The following is a 24,715-nucleotide window of genomic DNA, read 5'->3' as shown; positions in this document are numbered from 1 at the left end:
CTCTGGAAGGTCGTCGATTTGTAGGAACATCCTTTCAATGTCAGCCGATACGGCAAAATGATGTTGACGAAAACGGAGGAGAACAAGCACAAGTTTTTGCAGTAGGTCAGATCCTACTAGCAACGATTTTTTCAGTGACGTACCGTGGAATATAGACGCTCAGTTAAGGACACGCCTCACTTTACCAGGTTTGTTTGGCCCCACGGGATGGCGAGGAAGATACTACACGCGTACGCTGCGGTTCGAAAAAATATGGGGAGGAACTTGAATCAAGTATTCTTTACTCAAATCATCTTCGATAGTTTTTGAGTATTGATTCCTTAAGTGAGGATCTTTCGCTAAACGTTTTTCCAACGATCTAAACTGTACCAAAGAGGAATAATAATTGTCTGGTAACATGATATATTCTTCTGCCCAAAGCATGCCTACAGCGTATCTTGATCCATCATGGACAGTGGAGGAATCAAGTATTTTTGCCGCCCTTTTGTCCTCGGCTGAACGGGAGTTGACCTGTTTGTAGGCTCCGTATGACCCTATTTCATACCAGCGTTTGATTTGACAAGCTAGTTCGGTATCATCCGTTTCGCACTTGAAACAAGTGGAAAGGAAACCAGTAGATGTCGGCATTGGGCCGCTCAAGAGCCATACTATTTGAAGGCGAACAGCGACGGGTGAAGTGTTTGGATTGGCCTCACTCTTGAAATAATCCTCAGGCCGAATAGCATGGAAGGAGTCGTGACCAATTATTAGGTCTACATCGGCGTAGCTATACACAGTTGGTTTGATTGGAGCAAGATACGGATACTTGCTCTGTAATGCAGGGATGTTGACGGTATCGGTACCGACTTTAAGTTCATTCTTGACAAATGCGGTTAATTCGAATATGTATCTGAGTCCATCGAAGTTAGAAGATACCTTCATCTGAACTTGTTTCGTTTTAACAATAGTCGTTGTGTTATTACTATTTACTGTGAGATCCAAATCTCTTCTGAAAGATCTAGACATTTGACTAATTTAGCCGATATCCAGGAATGACTAGATGTTGAGTCACACAATGTTAAGCAATCAGCACTCTGGAAATTGGTGAAAACTTGGAGTTTGATTATGGGCAGTAACCCTTTCGATGTTATGATTGATGATTGGTCGTTCGAGATTGCGAAATTACATCCAACGGAACGGGATTAGTGTCTGCATGCTTCGAACTTGCGTTTGGAATGTTCTTGCTGAATGATTTTCTATCAGCGTTTGTGATCGGTTTAACCGGCTCTGCATTAGTTCATGTTTGACCAGCGTTGGGTCTTGTGTGACTATTGTTTTTGTCGGGATATTGACTAGGATAAACACGTTCAGCACCACGGAGAAGTACACTAAGGGTGCTAGTGCAACCTGGTTTGGTGCATTTCTTTGCTCTGGGACATTGCCGGAATGCGCGTTTCCCTTGTAAGCAGGAGAAGCACAACTTGTTTTCCGCAGAGAATTTCGCACGTGGTATTGGGGTTTTCTCCTCAAATACAGAGCACTTCCACAAGGCATGTTTCCCCTTGCATAAAATAAGGATATTCAAATTTTTTCTCAACTGTACTTGTCGTTCAAAAACTCTCGTTACAGCTTTAGTTTTGGATGGCTCTTCGACTTTGGGCTTTCCAGGCATATTTTTCATTTGCTCATGAGCCTCGGCTTTATCTTTTAACCAATTGTTAAAGTCAATTAGTTTCGGGCGTGACCAATTACGTTTCACGACAAAAAGTGACGACGATTCTCTCATGCTTGATGGAATTTTCGAAAGAGCTTGATTAAACAAAGAGGTGCTTTTGAAATCTTCTTCATAGTCAAGAGACCTAAAGACAGCCGCTAGACTTGAAATGGTCAGCGTGAAGCTAATGATGTTCTCAGAGTTGTGCATTCGAAGTTGTGGGAAACTAGACAACTTATCAAGGAGAGCCGTAATTACGTTTTGTGGCTGGTCAAACTTTCTTAAAGAGTTTTCAGAGTATCCTTATACATTCTTCCACTGTATGCGCACTCTGCTATGGCTGACTTAGCTTTACCAAAGACTAGTGTTCATAAATAAGTTAATTTCACAGCATGGCTTAAGGACGCTGCATCTACAGTAATGCAACTGGCCAAACCATTCGTGTCATTGGAGCGGGTTGCCATCATACCGGCCAGCTTCCATTCTGGAAGGGGTTCCTTCTTTGAGACTGACAGAGCTTGGACTAAGTCGTTCAGTGTCACGGCTTGCGGTTGGCGAGCTGAATGCTAGGATCAGCTGCAAAAGTGAGAATATATGTAAGTGTTTTCAGCGGATGCGTCGTGATTGGGAAACGGTACCACCACTTGATACGTGCGGGAATTGTTGCTGAGATATTGGCGTTACGGATGAAAAAACACCAATTCACGGGTTCGTGCTACCATCACTTGTTAACCCAATGATAAATTAGGCGACTGCGGGTGTCCACTGGGATATTAGTGGCACATTGGGCTGACTAATAACGGCAGACTATCCGCTAAACGGATTGTTCACTGACGCAGGGTTGCTATACACGTTATGTGATAGCAAGTTTTGATTTCTGCAGATTAAATTTGCAGGTGTTTGTGACAAAATGGCATGAGGGTGTATCCAGAGTTTTGATTGGAGATAGCGGGCTTGTTTCCAACAACTCGAGAATGGAAGACGAAGGATGGGGTACAGAGAAGTAACAGCATACCGAATTATTGGTAGCTGCTGTTACAGCTGGATTAAAAAATGACGATGTATTGTTTTCGCAATATGCAGTGTTATTTGAAATAGGCAATGACTGCGTTTCGTGCTCAGGATTAGTGGATACAGCGTGCTTGTTTCCATTGCTATCGCTGAAGGAGACGGTTGGTTGATAGGGATAACTTTGTTGATCACAATCAAGTGTCTGATTCGGCAAAGATCGCTGAGGTGAGGTTCCCGCTGTGGACACAATTCTGTGTTGATGCGAACCACTTTCTGTATTTATACAGGTTGCAAACTTCGAAGAAGACGGAACTACCTCGGGTCCTTTTTGGTTTTCTATTGCGTGGTCAACCCAATCGTTTACTCTGTGAGAAAGACAATCAACCGAAGACGCCAGGTCGAGATGCTGATCTATTTCAGACTCTTCGAGGTATTCAGTTTCAAGCAGTTTTGCTTCAGCTACTTTAATACAATTTTTTTCGCTTAATCGTTCCATTTCAAGTCGACTTTTTTCTATTCGTAAACGATATTCTGGCTCTTTACGGTTTATTTCAAATTTAATTTCTTGTTTTTTTCGTTCCATCTCAATCAGATGCTGTTGCTCTTTGATGATGGCTTCCTGTTATTTCAGTCTTAAGTTTGCTGCATGTTGTTTTTCCAACTCTTCTCGCTTCATCTTTTCTAGGAGCAGTTCTTTGCGGCGCTCACTGGGGGTCAATGATTTCATTGAATTTGGCTTACTCGACCCAGATTTTGCCGATTTTGGTGAAATTTTTGATCGACTAGTTTAACCGACGCAGACCTCTGAAGCCCGATTAGATTCCATATGAGCCGGAGCCTTACCAGTTACTTCATCGTTATCTTAAACTATCCTATACCACCATGCAGCCAACTCCGTTAATAGTTTGCTAGGTTTATCGGTTTTATTAGCTAATATCACGAGTTCATCATTCTAAGCTAATGCTTTTACGAGCATACTCTTGCAGGATTCAGTTAAGATCCTAATTGGTCCCTCTAAACTCTCAGTTATACAACTGTGAACTACGGAAAGCTCATTTTCTAGTAATGTTCTACCATTCATCAATCGTCGATATTTCAACTCAGTTTGTTCTGTCGTTTTGAATAATTATAAAATTGTTCACTTCTACTCAACTGCTCAACTGCTCAGCTTGAGGGAAAAAAAGGAATTATTAAAGTAAGACCTAAACTTAAGAATCAAAAAATTATATTATGACTCATTAAACAATATCACACCTTAAAGAAGCACTTTATTTAACTCCTAGTTGCTGCTCAGCAATTTTTCTGCTTTGAATAGCTTGCCGCTTGCGTTTTCCTGGCTTAGGAGTATTTTTCTTTGAAATAATATACTTCAAATTGTTCCTTTAACGCCTAAGGATCGTAAACGTTTTCAGTTCTAGAGAGGGATCCTGGTGTAGTTCTATGTAATTTTGCGCTAACTCATTGAGGTTCTGCTTCCTTCTAGATATCAGGTCTGTTACTATAAAAATAACCAGTATACCTGACTCTTTCAACTTTCTATAAATATCTTCCGTGCCTACACGTTTACAGTAAGCGATTGCATAAATACAACGTTTATAGTTTAAAAGAATCTTCTTAAGCTGGTTGAGAGTTAGTGCGTTAAGGTTGTTAATACGGCGTCGACTATTAGAGTTATAAACGGCTTCGTGCGAAATAACAATTTCGCTTCGGTTTAAGAGCTAGTGATCAGTTGATACTTACAAGTTTTACGGACATTTACTGCGTTATGGTTATGATTGAAACTTAACCCGGGACTGGTTATGCACGATTGCGATACACGCTTTTGCGAAGCGGGCGAAAGTATTTTCAAAGCGTGGTGCAGCGAGTTAGCAGCTAGTATAAACATAAAGTGAATTAAACCAACTTTAGAGGAAGGGAATCAAGCAAACCGCGACCTGACCTCCCGCAACACCCTGAGCTAACAAGGTTGTAGCAAAAGTTGGGACAATTTGCTTGATAATACGCTACGGGTCTCGACTACGGCTAATTTTATCCAATTGAACGAGTTTAGTTAGCTGCAGCACGTTTCAAGAATAAACACTGCATTTTTTTAAGAAATTTTTTTCGAAAATTTCGGTTTTTTTATTTCGAAAAGTTTCCAAAAATTTTTTTTTCAGAATTTTTTCTTTTCGAAAATTATTTTTCCAAGTTTTCACCCAACGGTTCAACTTCCAACAATAACCTAATGCGTTTGCGAGACTTTGAGATTTTTTTGCTTGCAAAGTCCGAAATTAGGACCAAATACTCGACTCGGTGCGCTTTGCTGAATAATTTGCAAAAGTTTAAAACTTTTGGAAAAAAATCAAAATTTTGGTCTTTTTTTCGATACGGTGTTGAGCTTACAAACACGGTGTTAGGATAAGGTAATTAGGGTTTGTGAGGCAGGTTTGTTCCTACACAGACAGAAAATTTTCTGATCAGATTTTGGTATCGAGAAAAATTGGGGGCTACAAGTTTGCCATCAGTAAGTTAGCACAAATGGATAAAGTTTTTGTTTTTTTAGTCTTACAAGTTTTGTAGAGGCGTTCACCGGTAGATTCCAAAATTAACAGAAAACTTCGGGTGTTGAGAAGAAATGGATGTCCACAATCCAGAATCAGGATACCTGAAAAGGCCTCCCCTTCTCCTAACTGGGACGTTTCGGCTAACTGGGTCATTTCGGACAATCGGGTCGTTTCGGCCAATCGGGTCATTTCGGCCAATCGGGTCGTTTCGGCCAATCGGGTCGTTTTGGCCAATCGGGGCGTGTCGGCCAATTGGTTCGTTTCGGCCAATTGGTCACCTTCTGACAAGTTTTGGCTAATTGGACACTTTTGGCCAATTCGGCAGTTTTGGGCCACTTTCGGCTATTGCACAATTTCAGCCAATTAAGTCGTGTTTGTACCAACTGGGTCGCGTTCGGCTAATTGGACACTTTTGGCCAATTCGGTTACTTACGGGCAAAATTCGGCTAAATATACAATTTCGGCCAATTGGGTCGTGTTTGGACAAATATCGGCTAAGGGGACACTTTCGGCCAATTGGGTCGTGTTTGGACAAATATTGGTTAATTGGACATTTTCGGGCAATTGGGTTGTGTTTGGATAAATTTCGGCTAATTTGACACTTTCGGCCAATTGGGTTGTGTTTGGACAAATTTCGGCTAATTGGTCACTTTCGGCCAATTGGGTCGTCCGGGAAAATTGTTCACGAGTATCTTCCGGAATATCTAATGTCCGGGTCGGCGGACCAAAATGTGGCTCACTCTCGTATACTGAAAGATCTAAGAAATTTGCTTCAATATCTGTAAATTATCGGCAATTTAAACAGATAATTTGACAATATAAAGATAACATAAAATAAGGTAAACATCTTCCGGTTAAAATGTTATCAAAACGTTTTTTCACAATCTCAAAATTTGTAAACATTTTTGATGGCAAACTGACCTTAATCGGACAAACCTGTAGTTTCAAGGCCTTTTGTCTAAGAAAATCTTATTTTTGCTTTTTCACTTTCGCGCTATAATGACGTCATTAATTTAAGCGCGAACATTCTCCCTGTTTCTTCTCCCAACAAACTTCGGCATTTCATCTGGGAAATTTTGATCGAAATTTTTCATAGTATTCAAATAACATTGCTGTACTGAGATCAACTTCAAATAGATATTTCAACTGTGAACTTCATTCGTTATGTTATGCGGGTTTAAGGATTACCAGTTTGCCCATTTTGGGATAAACAACGCGCGATATATGTTGTGATACTAACGCTTAAGCGGGAATTTCATCCGTTTTACAAATTGTTTAAATATCAGTTGAGGCATGGTTATTGTTGCTTCTAATATTTTGCTGTGTGCGATTATTGTTCCCTTTTTCGTAACGAAAGTAACGGAATATTTGTGCTCGAGGTGTTTTTTTTTTCTGCGGACAAATTTCGACTTTTTAACTAGCCTTTTTTGACGGATTTTTAAAACATTATCCGGAAGCTATTGTTTTCCTAAGCTTAATTTGGAAAAAAAATATTTCACCTGTGATCTTTTTTCGTAAAATTATAGGGATTTAAAGATTGCCATTTAGGCCAATTTGGGACAGTTAACGCGCGATATATTTCGCGATATAAACACGTGAGCGAGATTTAATCCGTCTTAGAAGTCGTTCCAAATTAGTTCCTGATATTCCATAATTGATTCGTTAAAAGGAACAAAATCTATCACTTTGTTCGTAATAGGGCGTGTGGGGTGATGTTTTCACAAAAAATCTCAAATAAAAAAATGTTTTCTTTTTACTTTTAAATTTTTCATGTTTTTTCTGCTCCAGAGGCTTTAAAAGGCAGTCGGAATTTTCAGGGCTTCGCCCTGAACTGAGCTGTCTTGTTTTGTTTTTATTGTTCCGACTTTCGTAACAATAGTAACGGATAATTTGTGCTCGGTGTGGGTTTTATTTTCTTCCGACAAAATTCCACTTAATAACTAGCCATTTTTGACGGAGTTTTTTTCATTATCATTCAGAACCTGTTGTTGTCCTGAGCTTAAATTTGAAAAGATGTTTTACCTGTGATCGATTTTTGTAAATTCATGGGTTTTTAAAGATTGCCATTTTTGGCCAATTGGGGACAATCAACGTGCGATTTTTTTTGCGCTATTAACGCGTAAGCGGAGTTGTAATCCGTATTGTAAATTATTCCAAAATGGTTCAAGTAAGCTTATATGCCATACTTGATTGTTTAATAGGAGCAACTTTTATCATTTTGTACTTAATATGGCGTGTGGGGAGATATTTTTAGAAAAAATTTCAAATTAAAAAAACAAAAATTTATTTTATTACATTTAAATTTTTCAAGTTTTTTACTGCTCCAAAGACCTGAAAAGGCAGTCGGAACATTCGAGGCTTCGTCCTGATACGAGCAGTCTTGTATCGATTTGTACATAACAATTACCTGTGAGGGGTGAGGGGTCTCGAAAGAGTTATCATCCATTTTTTTCAAAACTGAAACTTCTCCATAAAACCTAAAAAGCATTCGGACCATTCAAGTCTTCGCCATAAATTGAGCAGTCTCTTTACCTATGAGTGCCTGAAATAAAATTCAATTTTCCCGCTTGAAAATCATCAAATACCCTTATGTGATTGTTTTTTCATTTATCAGCCTCTGTGACCAGAAATGACGTGCGAGAATGCAATGTTTACGCCACATCCCTGCCCGTCTGCGAAGACATAGAAAACCTACTTAAAACAACCGAAAAGAACGAGTGCGCCAAACTCATGCAGGGCTGTGGTCCCTGTGAGAACTTCGTGGGGGGATACTGGTGCAACTGTGTCACTGGCTTCCAGCCGGACTTTGCCGAGCAGAACTGTCTAGACGTTGACGAGTGTCTTGAGAACCCTTGCGACTCAGATGGTTACCACAAAAAACTTCGTTTTTATTCAAAAATAGTATACTACTAGCATGTGATTCAATTTAGCTTTAATTCTTTCGACCAAAATTTGGCTTGATAAATCAAGTACATGAAAAATTCAATCAACTTATTGAGGAAACACAAATGTCTGACAGTTTTCCTAACAGACGGTATATTTCCTAGTCTCAAAGAATACGTTTCATTTTTTTTGATAAATGTTTTCTAAACTGTTATGAAAGGTTACTGTGAGAACAACGTGGGGTCCTTCGAGTGCTTCTGCAACCAGGGCTACGAGGGAAATGGGTTCAACTGCTCCGACGTGGACGAGTGTCTGGATGAAGAGTCCTGTCACTGGCGGGCATCCTGTACGAACCATCCAGGCACCCACAGCTGCTACTGCAACGCCGGATATGAGGGAGATGACTGTGCGGATGTGGATGAGTGTGCCAGGGGTGTGAGCACTTGTAATGTCGACACATCAAGGTAAACAACTGGAACACAAGGCTAACTGATAGGCCGTGCAGGTAGGACAGAATATTCTCACCAAAGTAATTCAATTAAAAAATAATGACATTTTTCAGAATGTTACACACAATTTTCGCCTTTTCCAACATTTGTGTAGTTTTCTTGTTTCGCTCTGTTGAGTTGAAATCAGATCTGAATTAGATGACTGTTAAATTTCAAAATAATGAGAACATAGGAAAGTTCAACAATTTTTCCCTTTTTTCAGTTTTTGTTCAGTTTTCTTGATTCGTTATCTTGAAGTGAAATCGACTCCAAACTAAATAAAAAATAGCCTAAATTAGCTAGAAAATCCTACTTAAATCAACAAGTTGGAACTGATTGATTTACTGAAAATTCTTTAGCTCTGCTGAAAAACGAAAAAAAGTCAGGCTAGTTTTAATATGAGCTATCACTTGACCATCAAATATTTTTTGTGATATCTGGTTTTGCACGGAAGACAGACTTCCCTCTCACTCCTAGGAATGGTTGGTTGGAACAGAAGGATACATACATGTCTTTTTCAAAAAGATGATTCGAACTTTCACACAACCTGGATTTCATATGAAAAATGTTCATCACGATTCGAAAAAAAAGGTATTTTAAGTTTCTTCTAATAGCTCAGCAGTATTTTCATGAAATATAAAACTCATTTAGATTGAAATGTTTTTTTTTTTTGTTCTGGGAATGGCCTTTGAAAGCGAGCCTGTAGCTTCAACGGTTAGATCAGCAAGTCACCAGCGCTCTACATTAGTCGAGATTTGCCATAGGAATAATTTTTGCATTATTTTTTCCGCCTCTATGGCTGGATACTTGTTTGTTTATCAGTTGTGTAAACACGATCGGATCTTTCGACTGCTCCTGTAAGGCCGGATTTGTGAAGGACCAAACTGGTGATGACTGTGTGGAGAAGGACGACTGCAATCCAGACCCCTGTCCAGACAACTCAGACTGCGTAGACCAGATAGGGGGCTTCGAATGTGAATGTCACGAGGGCTACAAGGGAAACAAATACGCCTGTGTTGACATCGACGAGTGCTTCGAGCTGACTGAAAATTCCGAGCTGACTGAAAATCCTTGTGGTGAGAACTCCAGGTGAGATTCGAATCAATTTCGAAATTGATGATCATAAAACTTAATAAAAGTCATGTTTTGTTGAAAATGTAAGAGAGTATCACATAAACCTGGAAACATTCTTTATGTTGTTGAAAATAATTTTATACCAGCCCAAAGCGCAATGGCTTTTGGATCTGAAAAGAGGTGATATTACCTTTTTACAAATCAACCTTTTAAATTAGTCTTACTTTAAGTACCTTATACTAAATGTCGTAGAATTGTTGCTAACGCTCTAGACTAATCTATCTTTTTAACATGGTTTAGACAAGTGCGTCGAATTTACGTGGATTAGATTTTTTTTGGAAAAATTTGACGAATGAGAACCACCAACAATGGGATAAATGGTCGGAAAATGTCCATTAAATTTTGTGGCATCAGATTCATTTGACATTGAAGATGCGCTAAACCAACCGGTCAGATACGAGTTGAAATGCCGCATACCTGAACCAGTGGAAGTGACCGAGGATCAAACCAACCGGTCAGATACGAGTTGAAATGCCGCATACCTGAACCAGTGGAAGTGACCGAGGACCAAACCAACCGGTCAGATACGAGTTGAAATGCCGCATACCTGAACCAGTGGAAGTGACCGAGGACCAAACCAACCGGTCAGATACGAGTTGAAATGCCGCATACCTGAACCAGTGGAAGTGACCGAGGACCAAACCAACCGGTCAGATACGAGTTGAAATGCCGCATACCTGAACCAGTGGAAGTGACCGAGGACCAAACCAACCGGTCAGATACGAGTTGAAATGCCGCAAACCTGAACCAGTGGAAGTGACCGAGGACCAAACCAACCGGTCAGATACGAGTTGAAATGCCGCATACTTGAACCAGTGGAAGTGACCGAGGACCAAACCAACCGGTCAGATACGAGTTGAAATGCCGCATACCTGAACCAGTGGAAGTGACCGAGGACCAAACCAACCGGTCAGATACGAGTTGAAATGCCGCATACCTGAACCAGTGGAAGTGACTGAGGACCAAACCAACCGGTCAGATACGAGTTGAAATGCCGCATACCTGAACCAGTGGAAGTGACCGAGGACCAAACCAACCGGTCAGATACGAGTTGAAATGCCGCATACCTGAACCAGTGGAAGTGACCGAGGACCAAACCAACCGGTCAGATACGAGTTGAAATGCCTCATACCTGAACCAGTGGAAGTGACCGAGGACCAAACCAACCGGTCAGATACGAGTTGAAATGCCGCATACCTGAAACAGTGGAAGTGACCGAGGACCAAACCAACCGGTCAGATACGAGTTGAAATGCCGCATACCTGAACCAGTGGAAGTGACCGAGGACCAAACCAACCGGTCAGATACGAGTTGAAATGCCGCATACCTGAACCAGTGGAAGTGACCGAGGACCAAACCAACCGGTCAGATACGAGTTGAAATGCCGCATACCTGAACCAGTGGAAGTGACCGAGGACCAAACCAACCGGTCAGATACGAGTTGAAATGCCGCATACCTGAACCAGTGGAAGTGACCGAGGACCAAACCAACCGGTCAGATACGAGTTGAAATGCCGCATACCTGAACCAGTGGAAGTGACCGAGGACCAAACCAACCGGTCAGATACGAGTTGAAATGCCGCATACCTGAACCAGTGGAAGTGACCGAGGACCAAACCAACCGGTCAGATACGAGTTGAAATGCCGCATACCTGAACCAGTGGAAGTGACCGAGGACCAAACCAACCGGTCAGATACGAGTTGAAATGCCGCATACCTGAACCAGTGGAAGTGACCGAGGACGAAACCAACCGGTCAGATACGAGTTGAAATGCCGCATACCTGAACCAGTGGAAGTGACCGAGGACCAAACCAACCGGTCAGATACGAGTTGAAATGCCGCATACCTGAACCAGTGGAAGTGACCGAGGACCAAACCAACCGGTCAGATACGAGTTGAAATGCCGCATACCTGAACCAGTGGAAGTGACCGAGGACCAAACCAACCGGTCAGATACGAGTTGAAATTCCGCATACCTGAACCAGTGGAAGTGACCGAGGACCAAACCAACCGGTCAGATACGAGTTGAAATGCCGCATACCTGAACCAGTGGAAGTGACCGAGGACCAAACCAACCGGTCAGATACGAGTTGAAATGCCGCATACCTGAACCAGTGGAAGTGACCGAGGACCAAACCAACCGGTCAGATACGAGTTGAAATGCCGCGTACCTGAACCAGTGGAAGTGACCGAGGACCAAACCAACCGGTCAGATACGAGTTGAAATGCCGCATACCTGAACCAGTGGAAGTGACCGAGGACGAAACCAACCGGTCAGATACGAGTTGAAATGCCGCATACCTGAACCAGTGGAAGTGACCGAGGACCAAACCAACCGGTCAGATACGAGTTGAAATGCCGCATACCTGAACCAGTGGAAGTGACCGAGGACCAAACCAACCGGTCAGATACGAGTTGAAATGCCGCATACCTGAACCAGTGGAAGTGACCGAGGACCAAACCAACCGGTCAGATACGAGTTGAAATGCCGCATACCTGAACCAGTGGAAGTGACCGAGGACCAAACCAACCGGTCAGATACGAGTTGAAATGCCGCATACCTGAACCAGTGGAAGTGACCGAGGACCAAACCAACCGGTCAGATACGAGTTGAAATGCCGCATACCTGAACCAGTGGAAGTGACCGAGGACCAAACCCAGCGGATGGCTAGAGGGAAAAAAACAGACAAGCAATCTTTGTCTATAATGAAGATCTCCGGAAACGAAAAGAGGAAACTCAGCAAAATAGAATAGTCTACAGATAGGGGACAGCAACAAAAAACTAGAAAAAGAACTAGTGAAAGGTTATGCTCACCAAAAGCCAGGCAATGAATGTTAAACATCAATTTCACAGAATTTCGGAGTTCCTGAAGGCTAATTTTACGATAAAAATGTAAAATTAGTTCTCTTACAAATTTCACGAATCTTATCTGAACTAGCTAAAAACTGTTAGTTATGAGACTTAGAAAAGAAATTTTTTAGAGAATTTTTTTTTTAAATGAGTCGAAATGCAGAAAAAAACGAACATCAATTTTGTAAACCCAGAAAAATTGTTAGCACATGTCATGTCTTGGTAGAAGGCACAAAAATCGATCAACAATATTGAACATATTTTATATAATTTTCAGCAAAAAAATTCCAGATCAAAAGCAAACCTACACAAAACCAAAACGTTGGACAACAATTTGAAAAAAAGCGTCTCACTTCGTGTCCAGCTAGTGATCTTAACCATTACAACTGTGGCCATAAGAGTCATTTCGCTAAGCACTGCAGAAATTACATTCGAAATCAGACGTATTTGGGAGTTGAAGTCTCCCAACAGCTGGCACCACCCGCGCAATCTTTATCTCGGACTGTAGCCTAGGAAAGCTCCATCGGGATCTACAATAACGAAATCAAGTTCGAAGCAGATATTTGTACAGTTACTACACCTGAAATATCTCAACTCTTGAAACCAAATCCAAGTCAAGGAAAAACAAAATCCCCTGCACCAAAAACCAAAACTAAAACGATTCTTTGACCATCTAAAAAGAGAAGGTTATATTGAAAAACTCTCTAGGTGTTCAGAAGATTGCTTCATCTCTCAAAATTTAATTTCGGCAAAAAGAGACGGCTCGATATAATCAGCTTGAGTTTTCAAGATGCAGAACAAATGAATCTTTCGTAACATGTACAAAATGCCAAACTTGATCAATTTAATCGGTATTTTCACTTTGACGGCCAGTGGCTACAAAAATGGTTTTCATTTATTGAGTTTAAAAAAAATGCGTTTTGTTAAGAACCAAAAATAGAAAAAGCGAGTAGTTCATGCAACTTCATGAAGTAGGAGGCGATGTTACCAGATCGTAACTGGCCGAATTACTTTAAGCGAAAGATGGATAGTGAGTTAGGACTGGAGTGTAACTCATAGAGTAATTTCGGATAGGGTACACCGTCTGCTCGTCACGCTATCTTATTTTCGGCCGGATAGATTCGTGCAACTTCTTAGTCTAATACCGATCCTAATCTTACTCTTATACTATCTAGTCTCAGGTTGTTTAACTAGTCTCTGCTAGGCTCAATAGATCTAGGGTATACTGGTTTATTGCGGCTGCTGAAGTGCTCGGGAGAGTCCAACTAATTTCTAAGTTAAATTCAAATCTCTCTGGTGCTGAAATTACAAGTAACTTCAGCACTTACAAATAAGTGGGTTGTTAGTTAGATGGATCATGATTGGTTAATATTAAATACTTTACATTGGTAAAACATTTAATTTATCCAATCATAAAATATAGTTTAGATCAGGTTCCACCCATCCGGGTTTTACAGAGTTTTTTAGAACAGTTCTTTTGTAGTTCAAGGATGGATGATGGACGTTGGTATTTGGCGAACATCATTTTTCTTTTGTTTCCTTTTTGTTAAGGAAGTTCCAGGGATCTGGAATTGAGGACACAAGACGTTGTGTTCTTCTTGTGACAACGACTGAGTCTCTGCAACAGCATCAATTCTGGTTTCAGAATGGTTGGCTATGTCAGGTTTTTCTGTTCTTCGGAGAGAACTTCTTTTGTGTTTGATCTAGCTCGGGAATGGCGTGGAGATTGTGCGTGGAGGGGATGCCTGGTTACTCGGATCTGTACGTATACTTGAACATCGAGGTGGTCATTGGTCTAGTTCAATGAAGTCCTTTTCTGCGAGGTCAAGTCGTACTCTAAATCCTTTGAGTTGTGATTGTGAGCCGCATATCGATTATAGTTGGTCATTCTCTCTCGAGTGTAGTGAGGTCGTCTTGTCTTTTGATGTTCGTCCTTGGTGTTGTATTCTGATCTATATATTGCATCATGTGATTTTACATTTTATAAAACTTTTATTAATTTAATATTTTTTAATTATGATTTTAGTTAGTTGTTTTCACAAAAGCTTTTTGTTTTAGTTCGGTTATTTTGAAGAGTTACTCACCCTTGAGTAGCTCTTATTAAAAATAAAGGTGTGGTCACAAAGCGTGGATGTAGCACGGTGGGTTAGGCCGGCTATAGAGCATGCTCAGGACGTCCTTTCCTGGTGGGTTAGGCCAGGTGTGGGAGTATGATTTCATGCGGTTTTTATGAGGGGTCCTGTTATGTGACAACATTTTATGTTGGGTTTGTTGTGGTTTTACTTATGTTTTGTTGGTTATGTACTTTTTCCAAAAAGCAAATTGTTTGTGGTATGGGTTTGTCTTTTGACTTTTTTGTGTTTTATTATTTCTTTCTAAGACTTTGTAATAGTCTTCAAAAGAATAAATTATCCAGTTTTAAACTGGGTTAATCCGGTTTGGGTACCGTTGGTTTCCTTTTCTTAGTCATGCTGTTATTTTATGATTTGTGGTATTTAGTAAGCTGCGTTGGTTAGTTTTGTTTAGTATATGATTCCTTTCCAACCGGGTTAAAGGAAAGTTTGAAACTTGTTATTATTTGTTAGAGTTGTTGAGTGTGAAAACTTGAAACTGAAATTCATTATTTTAAACAATTCTTCGTGGGCGAGCTGTGCGAGTGTGGATAGAATTTCTGTGCGAATGAATGAAAATATCAAAAGGTTAGTACTGCAATTGCATTTTATTAATTTACTGCATAGAATTTGGAAATTTACTGCTAGTAATGGGGGAATTTTAAGATACAAATTTTCATCATATGTAGATTTACTGCTTTTAGGGGAAAATTTTATAAATTAATTTACTGCATTGGTATTATATTTATTTAATTGTTGGTGCAAAAGTTAAATAGGGTTTTAAATAGTTTTGAAGAAGTTTGCTATTTTTTATTTTTCTTTTGTGAATTTTTCAGATGATTGAAGATGAAGGCTAAAAATCTAAAGAAAACATGAATAAGGAATGGTGAGTTTTTCAATATTTTAATTAGTTAGTAATATTCATTTAGTTCATACTTACCTGTTAGTCGTCGGGGAAAAAACCGTGGGGGAAGATATCGTGAATTAGTTCTGAAGTTGTTAGTAGTTTAGCTAAGATGCGGATGATATTTTTAGTTTGAAGTAGTGGCCAAAGCAATTGAAGTGCCTTAATAGTGGTTAGTTCTTCAGTGCCTACTGCAAACTCATAAGGTGTGTTTTGGATTAAGTTATATAACTTGTGGTTAAATTTAGTGTTGTGGATGAATTCTAAAATGGGGATTTCTATAGGCTGTACAAACTCGTGCGGGATAAGGAAGGGTCGGGATTCTTCTGCGTTGAAGGTCTTGGTGATGGGGCAGAAAATATACATTTGGGTTATGGGGTCATAATTACGAAGAATACCATGAAGGTTAGTATTTTTAATACAATATGTGAAATTTAGGAAATACGGTGAAGTGTATTTTGAATTGATGAATTGAAAGCGATGGTGTGGTTGTCTAGAGGGTGTGTGGAGGTCAAAGTGATTTTGGATGAAACGATAGTAACTGTATGTATGTGTTTGTTTAGTTCGCAACATAATATCGTGTGAGCAGTGTAAATCTCTTTCGTGTGGTGCAAGGAAATGAAAGGTTAGTGAAAAGATTTGGAAGCGTTCTTTAAAACTTTCGTACGCTTGTGTGCTTGTTAGTGCTTCTGAAATAATGTGATCAAACTTTCGGTCGAAGATGTTTAGTGTAAATACATATGGTGTCTTGATGAAAAATTTCTCGGTGATTTGTGGGTTAGCGAAGCGATCGTCGTCTAAGAATTGATCTTGGTTAGCTCTGATGATGTTGTGATCATAGTATTCTAGTGTGTATTCGTTAGCTCTAGGTGCAGTGTGTATTTTTAGTGATTTTTTATATCCAACGTAAGTAAATTGTCTAGCGGTGAGTGGTGTAGTTAGTCGATATAGCATGTCTTTGTTTCGGTCTATATCAATGGATGTGTTAGTTAAAGGTAAGCAAAGAGGGTTAGTGAAATGATAGTATGAGGTCCAAGAGAGAGTGGGCATTAAAACGTATTCGTCTACAAAGTTGCGTGTTTCGTTAGCGTCATGAGGGGTGTTTAAGGTGTATTGTGGAAATGAGGGTAAAGTGATGGCTAAAAATTCTCTAGTGTTAGTATGTTGGGGGTGGTTGATGTATTCTCGGGCTGTTCCTGGTTTTGCTGGGAAAGGATGGTTGGGGAACTTTCTTTTAAAAGTGCGATAAGCTCTATTAGTGTTGAGTGAGGATTCAGTTGATGTGGATGATGGTGCTAATGATTCGGTATAATTTGAAGAGGGTGTAGGGGGATTGGATGAATTTGTAGTGGAGGAGATTTGGTTTATGGTCGGGGTGTTAAGGTGGTAGGGTTGTTGTTGGAGGGTAATAAAATTGTCTAGCTCTGGGGAGATTCGGGGGGTGTCTGGAGATGATTGGTCAGAATGGTATGAGGAGTAGGTTGGGGTAACTTGGGAAGCATAAGAGGGTGTAGGAGTGATTGGGTCAGGGTTATTTGATAATATGGGTTGAAAAGGAGGTTGAGAAAAATGAGAAGGGTTATGAAAATTATTGGATGGAGATGGTTCTGAGTCGGCAAATTCGTCGGGGGTTTCAATATTCGGGTTATTTAGCTGTGAAATGGAGTATAAAACTGAAATTTGTGAGTTAGTGTCGGAATTCATGCCTGATGTTACATTGCTAGATGGAAAATCGGGTGGCGGAAAAGCAAAAAGTGGTATTATTGGGATTGAAGAGGTAAGGTTGGTTGGATGGGAATTTGATCGATGGAGTGATCCAAGTTGGCGGCTCATCGTGGGCTAAAAAAATTATTATTTTGAGATTGAAAAGCGGTGGTATGGGGCTGTTCAATAATTTGTTCATAAGTATTATCATCTTGTGATGGATGTGTCATTATATGTTGGACGGGACTTTGTGATGTGGTGAGTCGAAAATTTGGATTATGTGTGATTGCTAAATTTCTAAAATTTCGCGGGGCTAGGGATAGTGGATGGTTATTTGGTAGGGGTGGTAATTGTGGTGCCGTTGGCTGTGTGTCGACATTGTTATGTTCTTCGTCGTATGTATTTTGTCGTGTTGTTATTTTTGTGTTATATTCTTTTATTTGTGCGTCTAAAAGAATTTTGTTTATAGATGTGGAAAAAATTCCAAAAAATCCTGCAAAGAGTATGCGTGCTACGCTTGCTTGTCTGTTTACTTGTGTGTGTATAGCACATGTATTGTAGATTCCTTTTAAGAGTGAGAAAAGAAATCCAATAAAGTTAAACATTGCGTATAAAATAGTCAATTTTTCTAAGATGTAGTAGGGCCATCCTAGAAAATCTAGGATCTCATTTTTGAGTGTAACAAAGCTAAAAATGTTAATTGGTGATATATCTTGGGGACGGTATTTTTCGCCGTTTAGATATATATAATCTTTTATGTCTTTAAAATATCCGCTATAGTCTTGCGTGTAGATATCGGCAAATCCTGCGGTTTCTGCAAGTTTGCGTAAGTTTTGGTCTATTGATTGTCTTTGTATAGTGTCCATTTGTGTTAATAATTCTTGGAATTGTTGTGTTCTAATGTGATGTTGAATATCTGATTTTGAATAGATTCCTATTGATTGTAAGTCTATATTTGGGTTTCGAGCAATAGCGCGAATGCTTTCTGGTGAAAATTTTTTGAGTGATTGCATTAATGTGGGATATGGAGTGAGAAGATAATATTTGTTTTCATCAGGGTTTAGTTGTACTACATTGTGGCTATTTTCTGATCCACATGGGACTGCGGTATCCCAGAAATATGTTCTTCGTGAAAGTGTATCCACGAAATGTACTTTATTCTTATAAAAGATAGGAATTCTTTTATAACATCGTTTATCTTCAAAAACGTATAGTGGTGATACTTTTTTAGTACAAGTATAAAACCATAAGATGTTTCCTTCGTAGTCTAAAAAATTTGATCTATTTCCTGATAATAAGTATCCTGCGTAGGGTATTTTTAATACTGCTAGTGCAAGTGATTGTAGTATTTGTGTTCGTTCTAATTCGCATAGTTGATGTAGTGTTTCTAATTCAGAGAGTGACATTTCTTGAAAAATGCGGCTAATTGTATAGTCTAGTTTCATATCCAAATGAATATCATAGTGGATATTACCAAAATATGTAGTATTCATTAGTGATAATTCTTGTAAGCGTGTGCTTCTGGTGTCATAAGGTTTTAGATGTCCACCAGGTTGTCCGTTGCTTTTTTCAAAATTAACTGGTATATAGGATGTTCCTTCGTTTAGAGGATGACCTGTGGCGTATGGGTCGATTTTTACTTTACCAGTGGTCATGTCGAATCCTTTTTCATATTCAACTAATATTTCAGAGTATTGTGTTCTGTGAAGTGGATTCCTGTATTTACATGCAAGTTCTGTTTCTTGATATATTTGAAAACGTGTCAATTTATTTTCTATATTGTCTATGTTTCGAAAATCGGAACTTAGTTTGCGTGATGGATGGACTTGTTCATATGGAATTGATTGTATGAAATATTTTTCGTGAAATTTTATCATACGAGCGTGTATTTTTGCTACTTGAAATGTTGTACATGTGTCTTCGGGGAACCAAACAATTGTTGCTTGTGTTCTCGTTGTAGGGTCGCAATATCCTTGATCATTTTTACAAGGTAGTCGGATTCCTTGATAGATCATTGTATTATCAGATAAATCTCGTGTGAGTTGTATTTTTTCGAGTTGTATTTTCCAATCGAAAAACATTATTTCTTGGTATCCTTTATTTTTTGTGTCTGCTTTGCAGTTTGATGGGTTATTTATACCAATGTGTGGTATCCAGTGTTTATCATGTAGGTCATAGGTTAATCGTCCGTGTGCGCCGTTATACGGGTATTTTTCGTCTAGTCTTATATGTCCTTGGTGTCTTTCAAGTTGTGATTGATGTACAGAGTCTGAAAAAACTTGAAAATTAACTAATTTTCTTTGGGAGTTTTTATTTTTTGTGATGTTTAGTCTAAGTAATTCATTTTTACAATCGTCGGGATTGAGATGTAAAAGACGTTCTATATTACTTTGGTAGAATGATTCATGGTCAAGTCGGTTTTTGTTTCCGTTCGAGACTTGTGAACAATGTACTTTCTTTTCGGAAAATGTTGCTGTGAATTTATAACCTGTAACTGTTGTTGCTCGGGCTTTTGAATAGAGTGTTGCTATTATATCTGTGGTTTCTATAGCTTGTGGTTCTGTTTCACATTGTGATACCTGATTGATTGCATATTTATGTAGTGTTTTTTGTTCATTTTCTTCGCAATCGTAATGTGTTACTAATAAATCTTGTGGTCCTGTACGAGGGGAAGGGTTTATATTTTGATTTGAGGTTATTAGAAAAAGGGTTTGGAGAAAAATTAATAATTTTAGAATATACATGTGTATGATAATCCTGAGTATGGATTATAAAATGTAATGTAACCAATTGTGTTTTTAGTGTATCTGTCGTATTTGTATATTACTTCAGTAGTTATAAACGGTGGTGGTAGTGATTGAGCTGTTATGTTAGGTGGATTTAATGGGTAGGGATGTTGGGTAATATTATTTAACTTAACTGTGATTTCAAATTTTAATTGTAAACTGTTTTGTTGGAGTATTTGAATATTGTGATCACGGATATCGTTGTGAATATCTTGGCGATATTGTAATCTATTAAGTGCCCAGTTATGAAGGCGGTTACTTTCTTGATGTTGTCCAAAGAGTGGTGGAGGTGCTGTGAATGTATTCCAATCTAATCTTAAAGGAATATTTATTGATGATTGTTCTCGATATCTGGCGTCGAGATTATTTGGAAAATTTAAGTTAAAGGGTAGTGGTGAAAATTGACTTATTGATGGTGTTGATGGTAGTGATAATGTTTCTGGTAGTGATGAGGATGTTGTTGTATCCGTAGAAATATCTATGGGGTCATTGACTAAATTTGGTTCACCTTGTGTGAATGAATTTGTAGTCCAATATGGCAGTCGTGATGTTAGGTTTGGGGGGTTAAAGGGATTTTCACGTATCTGTTCAGATGTTGGTGTTGAACCTAAGTAGTCTGAAGGTAGACTTGAAGTGCTTCGTTGTGAAAAAAGTGTAGGAGTTTCTGGTGTGATACCAGTGGTGTTTTCTGGAGTGGTTTGTGTTGGGGATTGAGGTATATCAAAATGAACTCGGGGAGTTTGAAAATTTCTATTTCGTCGAGGATGTATAATTTGTCTATTTATTTCTGCTGTGTTTTGGTTTTGACTAAGCTTTCGTATTCTACTTAGTTCTTGTGGTAGTGTTGGGTAAAGATTATATGTTGGTTCACTTAGGGATGCTTGTCGTTGAACTGGTTCTAGTGGTTCAGATAAACGAGCGTGCCTTTCTTCAAAGGTGTATGGATTGTCTTGAAAAGAAATTCGTGTAGATGTTTGAGGGTTTTGAGTAGTTGAAGGTGGTGTTGGATTATCTTGGGATGATGTCGGTGAAGACTGATTCTGTGACTGTTGGGTAGCAATTTTTGATGGATTTTTAAATTGTTACTTTAGTGAGAGGGTTTATGTTTATTATAATATTCTTCTAAAAAAAGAATTAGAAAAATTGTTGCTAGGGCAAATGTAATGATTGCTTTCTTTATACATTTACATATTGTCAAAATGAGGGATGATAGAAATGTTATGAAAATTACAAACAATAAAAAAATATCAGTTCTACTGAAAATTGTTCGTATCATTTAGACAAGTTGTTAAAATCGTACCTGTGGATATATTCAAGGGTTTTGGAAAGTTGGAGGAATAGTTCAATTATTGTGTAGAAAATTAAAAAAATGTTACAAAAAATTATTATGATTATTAGAAAAGATTCGATGATATCAAAAAGAAAGATTATAAAGACTTGAAGTATTGAAAAAAAATGTTTAAAATTGATAAATATTTGAGCGACTGTTTGAGAGAAAAGCATTTAAGAAATGATCTCTTTGTCGAATATTTTTTGCTGTTTGAGGCGATTTTCTAGTGTGGTCGAATTATTTATTAGTTTTTTGACAAGTGGGTTGAGTTTCGTAAAAAATTGTTGGGGGCAATTTTCATGGTGACTGGGAGGTCGTCTTTTTCTTTATTTTTGTTTGTCAAATGATCCGGGGTATGGTGAGATTTTTATACTTTAGGCTAATTAAAATCTTCATTTTGTGACTTTAGGCTAAGTTATCAAATTTGTTTTGGGGGTATTCGTGGTCTGAGTTGGGGAAATATTGTTGATCTTTGGGTTATTAGATAAGGGAGGGGTACGGTATTATGGTGATATTTATTTTAGCTGTCAAGTTGGAGTGGTTTGCTTATTTTTGACCTGGAGGTTGTAAAGTTATAGTTAGAGATGTGCCTGGAGTTCTAGATTATTCGTCTAATTGATCTTAGTTTGAGTTAGAGAAAGTGGCGGATTGGATGAATCCTATTGGTCTATTTTGAACTAGAATTATTGCGTACTTGTGAGCATGTTATTTTGAAAAATGGAAATGAAAAATGTTACGGAGGTTTCAAGATTGTGAAGTATAAAATTTTAAAATTACTTTTTAAATTCTACTTTCTTTAATATTTTAGATTGGGGGATGAACATTTTGTAGTTTTTACGTGGTTGATTTCGGAGTCTTGTTGTCTTTCTATGTTCTGATTTGTCTATTTCTTCTTGGGGTATTATTTGTTCTGTCATTTTTCTATTTTTTCTTTGTTTTGGAGATTCTTTATGGTTTTGTGTATTGTTTTTGGTAGCGATTGGTTTTGTGTTTTGATTTTCGGTGGGGTTATCATTTTGTTCTGTGTTTTTCAGATGTGGTTCGTTTTGAATAATTTTTAATCCTGTGAAAGAATATAATTGGGTTAATTCGCGGAGTGCGTATTCTTTTGGGTAATAAGGTAATAGGTTGTTTCGATGCTGAACGATTTCTTTTTTGTTTGAGTCGATAATTTTATATGTGACATCTGTGGGTTTTGCAATTATTTGATAGGGTCCTTTTCGGAGGGGTTGTAATTTTTTAGAAATTCCTTTTTGAGTATTAAAATTAGGTATTAAAACAAATGTTCCAATTTTTAAATCGGAAGCTGGTGTAAAACGTGAATTGATTTGTTCATTTATGTTTTGTCTTTGTAATAACTTTTTCGTTATTTTTTGGTAAATTTCATTGTGTTTCTTATCTCTATTTAAAATCCATTCGGTGTGTGTACCGGAGGCTAATTTAAGGATTTGTGGGTGATGAAAATGATCTTCATCGTGCGTATGTAATGGTAGGTTATAACAAATTGAGTCTTTATTTGGTTGACAATAACCTTGTGCGTTTTTATGGGAATTTGCTGTAAACATTATTGGTTTGCGTGGCTTTTGGTTGAAAACCATTTCGTATGGTGACATTCCTAAAGTTGTCGTGATTTGTGAATTATATGCTAATGGAAATAATTTTACATCTGCTGACCATTCGGTATATTTGGTATCATTTCCGTTGATGATACATCTAAGATATTCTTGTAGTGAACGGTTCATACCTTCGACTAAGCCGTTTGTCCAAGGTGCATGAGATGTACGTGGTTTGTGTTTAATGTTGTATAAATGACATAGTGTTATTATTTCATTATTTATGAATTCTGTACCATTGTCTGTGACTAAAATTTCTGGTAGTCCAAATTTTGCTATCCAGTGTTCATAAAGTGTTGTGTATGCGTAATAAGCGTTACAATGTGGTACTGGGTTAAGTGCTACATAATGTGTAAATGCGTCAACAATTACCATAATGTAGGAGTTTCCTTCTGATGAGGGTGAAATTGGTCCTTTAGTATCAAATGAGATACGATGATTAAAGTATAAACTTTGTCCTTTAAAATCTTGTTTTTGTGCTATTTGTTTTTGATTTGGGTAAGGTTTATTTAATTGACATACTATACAATCATTGCATAGTACTTTTATCCAAATTGGTGCATTTGGGAAGTAAAAATTTTGTATAAAATTTGAATATGTTTTCTCTGATCCAGAGTGTCCTTTAATGTTTTGTGTATGTGAAATATTAAAAGCTATAAGAATCATACTTATAGGGAGACAGGGAACTGTAGATTCATTAAGGTTGTACTCTAAAAGGTCTGTATTTTCGTTAATTGTTGTATTGTTAAACTTGCGAAAGTATCGGAGGAGTGTTTTGTTTCCTAGAATGGTTGAATCTGCTTTGATAGGTTTAGTTTTATATTTGTGCCATGATTTTAGTTGTCGAATTACTGGGTCAAGGTTTTGATATTGTTTCAGTGTTGAAATTGTAATTGTTTCTGTTGGGGGGAGAAAAATGTTTTCGATTTCTAATTTAGATAATGGTATTGTATCAAGTGGGTCGTGAAGGTCAAAAACTTGATTTATTGTGTATTTTGAATCATTTGTTTGTGGTCCTGATAAATTTATTTTATCAGTTAAATCTTCTTTTTCAATTAGTGGAAAATGGTCTTTTTTAGGTAGGTGTTGTTTTGTTCGTTTTTGTTGGGTGTTATTTTTTATCCATTGAGAATATGGAATTGGTTTAAAAGTTGATGTTCCAAGTAGGTCAACTTCATAATGATTATTTTGACAATCTAAATAAAGTGGGAAATGTTGTAAATTATTTATTTGTGATTGTTCAATATCAGTTTTTACTGCATATTTGCATTCTAATCGAGGTGATGTTTCGTTTTCTGCAAGGTAGAATTTTATATTTTTGGGTATTTCAACTGTTGTTTTTCGTGTAAGTAATTCAGGTGGTGTATTTCGACTTAAGGTGTCTGGTAATGCAAGATTTTTTCCTGCAGTCCAAACTATATGTAAGTTTGGAAATTTCATTAGAATTAGTTGAAATCTGTAAACTCGGTGGTTTGGGTTAGATTTCTGTGTAAAAAGAAAGATGATTGGTTTGTGGTCTGTGAACAAAACTGTGGGATGTTTTGATCCAAGTATCAGAAATTCATATTCTGTAAGTGTATATATTATGGCTGTACATTCTCTCATTAGAGTTGAGAGTCGTAGCTCTGCTTGAGTGAATAATCGAGAATTTGCTGATATGAGG

The 24,715-nt window shown here is 38.1% G+C and overlaps 1 protein-coding gene across 1 annotated transcript in view; it reads left to right on the top strand.

The window, feature by feature from the left end:
• Positions 1 to 24,715, top strand: part of LOC134842002 (fibrillin-1-like) — a gene marked incomplete in the record, with an annotated part of 45,435 nt that overhangs the window by 11,259 nt on the left and 9,461 nt on the right. Inside the window, 3 exon segments of the mRNA XM_063858140.1 lie at positions 7,862 to 8,113; positions 8,351 to 8,594; positions 9,441 to 9,707. Of these exon segments, the coding sequence (XP_063714210.1) occupies positions 7,862 to 8,113; positions 8,351 to 8,594; positions 9,441 to 9,707 (763 nt within the window).

This window comes from Symsagittifera roscoffensis, chromosome 3, assembly GCF_963678635.1.
Source record: "Symsagittifera roscoffensis chromosome 3, txSymRosc1.1, whole genome shotgun sequence".
Classification (NCBI taxonomy): Eukaryota; Metazoa; Xenacoelomorpha; order Acoela; family Convolutidae; genus Symsagittifera; species Symsagittifera roscoffensis.
Note: the sequence above shows the minus strand (reverse complement) of the source record. Positions and strands in the feature narration are given on the sequence as shown.